Genomic DNA, 7,270 nt, shown 5'->3' on the forward strand with positions numbered 1-7,270 from the left:
AGATTTTTTGTTTGGAACATATTTTTTTCCAAGTCTGGCTAAGTAACCGGTTACCATCGCAATTGGTTCCTTTTTTCAGATCTTTTTTTTTTCAAACCTAGTTGTAACCAGTTACAATTCAATTGGTATTTTGATAATGGTACATTACTAAAAAACATCAAAATTATTTTTATAGTTGTAACCAATTACCACCACACCACTTAAAAAATAAATATGATTTTGATAGTTGTAACCAGTTACCACACATCACTAAATAAAAACTGACAGTGGCATATGATTACTACCACATAAAAAAACAAAATTGTTTTGATAGCGGCAACTAGTTACTGCGTAGAAAATGTTGAAAAAAATAAAAGATAGAAGAACAAAAGAAGAAGAACTATGAATAAAAAGCATAGTGAAGAAGGTCTCAGATTTTTTTTTCAAAAAATAATGTAAACAAATATTTTTATAAAATATGAATAATAAAAAATATTACAAATATAGTAAAATTATAAAAATAACCTCAAAACACATTAAAATTATAGGGGAATTCTCCTATAGGGGCTTCACTTTAAGCCCTACTGGTAGGGCTCTCAGTGTTCTCAACCCGTGAACAGTTTTCGGCACGATTTTTTTATATGAAGATGTATATTGTAGCTATTTAGAGCATCCTGTAAATTTTCAGAAAATTCTGAATAGTTTACAGTACCGAAAACTAGGTTCAACACATGTTGTTACACGTGTGACTAATTTTTTTTATGCGCGTGGAAAATAAAATGTTTGAACCTAGTTTTCAGTACTGTAAACTATTCGGAATTTTCTGAAAATTTGTAGGATGCTCTAAATGGCTACAATATACACGGTCATAAAAAAATCGCACCGAAAACTGTTCACGGGTTGAGAAATACTGAGAGCCCTACCGGTAGGGCTTAAAGTAAAACCCCTATAGAAGAATTGTCCTAAAATTATATACTAAAACTGTATAAAAATAAAATATGGTATACAAATAAAATATTACAAATATATGGGAAAAAAGACTCCCATAAAAATGTAAACAAAAAAAATATGACATAAAAAACTTAAGAAAAAAAAACAACCATATTTTTCAAAATTTTAAAAAAAATCTCATATTTTGTGTAATTTTCTATGCCTAAAAATATAATTTCCAAAACATAGTCAAAACTAATATAATTATGAAAACATAAGATCCAAAAATAATATTTTTCCTACTTACTTTGCCTTCCTTTTTTTCTTGTCCTTTTTAATTTGCATTAGAGATATTAATATATTTGTCTCTTTGGGCAATATGGGAATTTCAAGTCATTCTCCACAATAATTTTCTTTTAATGATATTTCAAACACACTCCACAAAAATTTCAGACATTAAAAATGATCTATTTTTACTAAATAAGTTTCTTTCTTAGCAATAAGTTTTTTAGAAAATTCTATAATAGGGGTGTCAATTTAGCTCCTACCAGTAGCGATATTCATGTTTTCAGTATGTATAAAAATTATATTATAACTTTTTATATGATGATGTATATTGTAATTATAGTAGTCACACCACTAATTTTTTAAAAAAAATTAAATATTTTATAATGTCGAAAACTAAATTTCAAAATGATTAGTTGTACACATATATAAAAATAAAGCACACATGCAATTCATTGTTTGAACTCCGTTTTGGACATCGTAAATTATTCGAATTTTTTCAAAAAAATAATAGAATACCTACTATAACTACAATATATACCGTCATATAAAAAAATTTAGATTATAATTTTTCTACGTGCCGAAAATAGAGATGTCAATATAGGGCTAAATTTGAACCCCTACTGTAGAAATTCCTTAAGCTTATATATGTTAGTAATTAATTTTATATTACCAAACACTCCCAAAATAAAAAGAATTTTGCTAATTGGATAAATTCAAGATATTACAAACCTTTTAAATTACTTTTTTTTTTTTAAAGAAAAAACTTTTAAATTACAACTTCATAAAAGGCCACTTTTTTGGTACGGAGCGGGGGACTTGTGGTGTGAGATAGCACTCTTGAGGCTTAAGGATCAGATTTTTTTAGTTCTTATATCATGTATTCATGTTTGCCCATCTCACCAAAAAGCCTTATACTTGCAATTCTGCAATGGACAAAGTCATGGTTACAAGCAACCCTTATCTCCCATCACTACTACAACTACCCAAACTTCTTCACTCCAAACCGAGTTTTACACAAAACCAACATAAGAAAAGTGCTTCTCCAACCCATTATGATCTTCCCAACATTGACCAAATTCAGCAAATCCATGCTCACATGATAAAGACCCACTTCGATTACAGTCTTCAGAATATTACTCTGAGTTCCTTTCGACCCCATATAAGCTCTTCTGCTCAGTACAACTTCTTAATAACCTCTTACAATAATAATAACTTACCAGAGTGTTCACTCAAAATCTATGCTCACATGAGAAACATGGACATCCATGTTGACAATTTTACTGTTCCCTCTATCCTTAAAGCTTGTGGCCAATGCTCGTTGGTCCCAGTAGGAGAAGAGGTACATGGTTATGTGTTGAAGAATGGATTGGACAACGATGTTTTTGTGGGTAACGCTTTGATACAGATGTATAGTGAATGTGGGAGTGTGGTTTCTGCACGCTTGGTATTTGATCATATGGCTGAAAGAGATGTTGTTTCGTGGAGTACGATGATTAGGAGCTTTGTCCGGAATAGATTATTAGGAGAAGCATTGGAGCTTGTAAGGAAGATGCATTCTCTGGGAATAAAGCCTAGCGAGATTGCTATGAATAGCATGATTAATCTCTTTGCAGATCTCTGTCATGTCAAAATGGGGAAAGCAATGCATTGTTATGTCATGAGGAATAGCAACAACGAGAAAGTTGGTGTTCATATTGCTACTTCTTTGATAGATATGTATGCCAAGTGTGGAAACTTGGCTTATGCAGAAAGGCTTTTCAATGGGTTGGCTCAGAAAACTGTAGTTTCGTGGACTGCCATGATGGCAGGATACATTCGTTGCAAAAAGTTGGTAGAAGGAGCAAAACTTTTCAAGGAAATGAGGGAGAAAAGCATTTTTCCAAATGAGATTACGGTTTTGAGTCTGATCATAGAGTGTGGTTTCGTAGGTGCTGTGGAATTGGGTAAGTGGCTGCATTCATATCTGTTGAGAAATAGGTTTGTCGTGTCTCTGCCTTTGGCTACTGCTCTGGTAGATATGTATGGAAAGTGTGGTGATCTTAGAAAAGCCAGAGGTGTTTTTGATGGTGTAAATGACAAGGATGTCATGATTTGGAGTGCCATAATTTCAGCTTATGCACAAGCCAGTTACACTAATCAGGCTTGTGACCTGTTTGTCCAGATGACAGAAGAAGGATTGAGGCCAAATAAAGTAACCATGGTCAGCCTCATTTCACTATGTGCCGAAGTAGGAGCGCTTGACTTGGGGAAGTGGCTTCATTTGTACATAAACCAGCAAGGATTGGAAGTTGACATAATACTGAAAACAGCTTTGGTTGACATGTATGCTAAGTGTGGTGACATAGATGGGGCTCACCGGTTATTCATTGAGGCTATTGATAGAGACATCTGTATGTGGAATGCCATGATGACTGGGTTTGCTTTGCACGGTTATGGGAATGAAGCTTTGAAACTCTTCGAAGAAATGGAGAGTCACGGTGTCCAACCTAACGACATCACTTATATTGCGGTTCTTCATGCTTGTAGTCATGCAGGATTGGTTAATCAAGGGAAAAGGCTTTTTAAGATGGCTCTTGGCTTTGGCTTGGTTCCGAAAATTGAGCATTATGGATGTATGGTAGATCTTCTTGGACGATCTGGAAAACTTGATGAGGCTTATGAATTGATTAAAAGCATGCCTGTACAGCCTAACAGTGTAGTATGGGGTGCTCTCCTTGCTGCATGTAAGCTTTATAAAAATCCCAGTTTGGGGGAACTTGCCGCAAAGCAGCTCCTTGAGCTGGAGCCTCGGAATAGAGGTTATAATGTTCTGCTATCGAACATTTACGCTGCTTCGAACAGATGGGATGAGGTTGCCACAGTTAGAACGGCTATGAAAGAGACTGGAATCAAGAACCAACCAGGAATTAGCTCAATCGAAGTAAATGGTTTAGTTCATGACTTTGTAATGGGAGATACGACACACTCACAAACTGGAAAAATATATGAAATGCTGGCTGAGATGAGGATGAAGTTGGAAGAGGCTGGTTATTGTCCTAACACATCGGTTGTGTTGCAGAACACTGATGAGGAAGAAAAGGAAACTGCTCTTAACTATCATAGTGAAAAATTGGCAATGGCATTCGGCCTTATCAGTACACCTGCCCGTACTCCAATGAGGATCATCAAGAATCTCAGAGTCTGTGACGATTGTCATGCTGCAACCAAGCTTCTATCAAAAATTTATGGCAGGGTAATAATAGTAAGGGATCGTAACCGGTTTCACCATTTCAGAGAAGGATTTTGTTCTTGCGGTGATTATTGGTAGCTTTTACTTGATTGTTCTAGCTACAATGTAAACATACCATACAGATGTACAGATACAAATTACTACAATTTGATCGAGGTTCTGCCCATTTTGCAATTGACCAATCAAGACCATTCTAGCACTATCATATTCAAGGCTAAATTCCAGCCACACGCTTTGTGATTTCCTTTTGTGAAAAGAAGTACAAAGTTTACATGTCAATAAGCAATGATGTGATAAGTTCTATGCTACAGGTCATTTTACAATGCAATCACATATTCTTAAACAACAGTTACAGTTTTACTATCTCTCTGTCTAAGAATGGTCTGCCATCTATGAAAAAACTTAATTTTAACCAAGCCACTGCTGAGCACGACGAGCTCCACTTCCACCAACTGCACGCCGTATACTGATCTTTTCACCAGCATACTTTTGCTGCAGCCATTCAAAACCATTTACATCAAGTTTCCCATTAACTGATTTCCCTTGCTTTCTACGTGCATGTTGTTCTCGTATGGATGCCCAAAGTTTCTCAATGGCATCCCTTTGTCGAGATGTAAACCTTGATACGTTATCAAAGGCATGCTTAACCAAGATGTCTATGACTGTTTGGCACCTGCAAATGAAAAAGATGAATAACCAAACAGAAATTTAAACTACCATAAAAGAACATTTAAGAATAAGATGTTGATAAAAGTTACAAGCATATTTACCATGGAATTTTATAACGACGAGCTGCAATCTCTAAACAAGTAATCAAGGCTACTCTCTGGGACTTAAGGAATCTCTTCGTCTGTTCTTCATCTTTGATCTTTGTTGTTGCATCTTTCTTCCCCTTTGATTTCTCTCCTTTCTTTGCTGTGCTGGGAATAAGAGCATCAAGCCCAAACGGATCAGACTCTTCTTTGTTGGTTTCTTCAACTGGTGTCTTCTCTGGCTTTATTTCACCATCCTCATTTGCTGTTTCTGTTTCATCTTTCAGGGCAGCAGCTTCCTCTATGTCATCATCTTCAGTTGCAATTGGAAGATTAGATATGATTTCCTTTATCCGTACAGCTGCTTTAGAAAACTGGTTCCAGTTTCACAAAAACCAGAGAATAAAATTAGAATATAGGTCAGATAGCGTAGCACAATCAAAACAAACTAAAATGACACAACAATAATCCAAAGTACACTAGTACCACATGATACAAGTGGTAGCACCATCTTCGATTTTGGTTACGACTCTCATCTTAACTTAGATACAAATAATTCAATATGGCACAGTAAGTTTAGTCATATACATTATGAAAACAAATATTCTTACCACAAAACTGTCATCAGTGAATAAATCATTTGCCACCACTGCCATTATTGTCCACGTAGTTAATTGGTTTTTTTGCTTCTTATTTAGGCACTGCATCATGAAAAAAGAAAAGGAGAGTAAAATACTCTTAAACTTTAACTTTCTTTTCCAGACAATGAACTGTTGGATTTAACACTCATGTTACAATCCAAATCAATAACCTTACTTCAGAGACGTCATTTGCAGCCGAAAACAATGCATGATAATCCGCCCGAACCGAAGCATCGGTACAAGAAGTAGTTGATGACATTGCAGCCTCAAGTACGGCAAAGAAGTGATCACTGGTTTCTGGCTTGACACTGCCTGCTTGAATCAGCTGTATTGCAAGCTTTGAAGCCTTACCAAACTTTGCAGGAGTCTTTATATGCGAAGCTATCTTTTGCATAGCCTCTATTACTTGTTTCTCCGAGGCATCTGTAGAGGTTTTAAACCTTAACTTCTTCTCGGTGGCTGCAGCTGATAATCAAGTTAAACACTTCAGCTTAAATTGGAAAACTTAAGTGCTTCGTTTAATATAACTTAGAAAACAAAAGAATAAATATACATCCAACTGAACCACCACCACCACCACCACCACCACCACCACCATTTTTGTTTCTAAAACCCAATTTCTATACATTTCAAGATCGAATAGAAAAACCCAAAATTTAAATTCCCTTTTCAAACCATTTAATGGTGTGTTTGAGCTAAGCCACAGTTTCATCCAGTAGCCCAATTGAGTGTAATTATCCATTCAAGGCTTCTCTTCCCATATTTGCTTTAACTTCTTCGAGTCTCTAAACAATTGTACAGTTCTCCTCACACTAAATCTCTCCCATTCCTCCAAAGGGTTCACCTAATTTTTTCTAACGAGGTCGTTCCACAACAATTAAAGCAAAAAACAAAAGCAATTCGGGTTTTCTTTCAGAAACTAAACAAGAGTTTAGAAACAATATTAAGTATTTCGAATAGCAAAAGAGAAAATTTAAGAGAAAAAATATACCTTCTGGGTTTGATTCGATGGGCTTGGGACGCTTGAGGGCGCTTTTGAGGACTGGAATCGGAGCGTTGCACTCAACAACAGCCGGTTTTGAGTAGAGTTGCGGTTCTTGTTGCTCGGTAGAAGGAGGAGGGTTTGCAGAAGGTGGAGGCAGACCCTCAAAGAGGTTATCAGCCATTGTTCTCTCTCTCTACAAAGCTTGCTTTCTCTTCTTCTTCTTCCTTCTTTTCTGCAACACTTTTCGGAAATTTGTTTTTTTTTTCTTCTTCTTTAACTCACTTCCTTTGAAATTACATTTACACCCCTAAAATCTATTTATTTATTATTTTCTTTTTATTTTAGAAATAAACTATTTATTTTATAGTTGATGCCTTAAATATTATTTTATTTATAAATTTCACTAACTTTAGGTAAAGAGATAAATGAGAAAACATAATCTATAAGTAAATTAATAAATTGGTAC

The 7,270-nt window shown here is 35.3% G+C and overlaps 2 protein-coding genes across 3 annotated transcripts; one reads left to right on the top strand and one right to left on the bottom strand.

Annotated features, from left to right (window-relative positions):
- The first annotated feature begins 1,987 nt into the window (after positions 1-1,987).
- Positions 1,988-4,600, top strand: LOC133790697 (pentatricopeptide repeat-containing protein At4g21065-like). Its single transcript, XM_062228437.1, has one exon. The coding sequence runs from the start codon at positions 2,081-2,083 to the stop codon at positions 4,502-4,504; it is 2,424 nt and encodes an 807-aa protein (XP_062084421.1). The 5' UTR covers positions 1,988-2,080; the 3' UTR covers positions 4,505-4,600.
- A 33-nt stretch (positions 4,601-4,633) lies between these two features.
- LOC133790699 (uncharacterized) lies at positions 4,634-7,062 on the bottom strand. 2 transcript variants are annotated; one of them, XM_062228440.1, is made up of 5 exons: positions 6,811-7,062; positions 5,995-6,278; positions 5,790-5,879; positions 5,197-5,552; positions 4,634-5,099 (listed from the first exon to the last, which is right to left on the bottom strand). In XM_062228440.1, exons 1-5 carry the CDS (start codon positions 6,983-6,985, stop codon positions 4,835-4,837), a joined length of 1,170 nt encoding a protein of 389 aa, XP_062084424.1. In that variant the 5' UTR covers positions 6,986-7,062; the 3' UTR covers positions 4,634-4,834. The 2 variants fall into 2 exon arrangements, with proteins under 2 accessions (XP_062084424.1, XP_062084423.1); XM_062228439.1 differs by having other exon boundaries at positions 5,995-6,284; positions 6,811-7,061.
- Positions 7,063-7,270: the final 208 nt, after the last annotated feature.

The sequence above is a fragment of the Humulus lupulus genome, chromosome 7, assembly GCF_963169125.1.
Source record: "Humulus lupulus chromosome 7, drHumLupu1.1, whole genome shotgun sequence".
NCBI lineage: Eukaryota > Viridiplantae > Streptophyta > Magnoliopsida > Rosales > Cannabaceae > Humulus > Humulus lupulus.

Bases quoted from the DNA above. Each gene is read 5' to 3' on its own strand.
- LOC133790697 (XM_062228437.1), top strand. From the start codon at position 2,081: ATGTTTGCCCATCTCACCAAAAAGCCTTATACTTGCAATTCTGCAATG.
- LOC133790699 (XM_062228439.1), bottom strand. From the start codon at position 6,985: ATGGCTGATAACCTCTTTGAGGGTCTGCCTCCACCTTCTGCAAACCCT. The intron at 6,285-6,810 runs GTATATTTTTTC...CTTGATTATCAG, and splicing joins CATCGAATCAAACCCAGAAG to CTGCAGCCACCGAGAAGAAG. The intron at 5,553-5,789 runs GTAAGAATATTT...AACTGGAACCAG, and splicing joins TCACTGATGACAGTTTTGTG to TTTTCTAAAGCAGCTGTACG.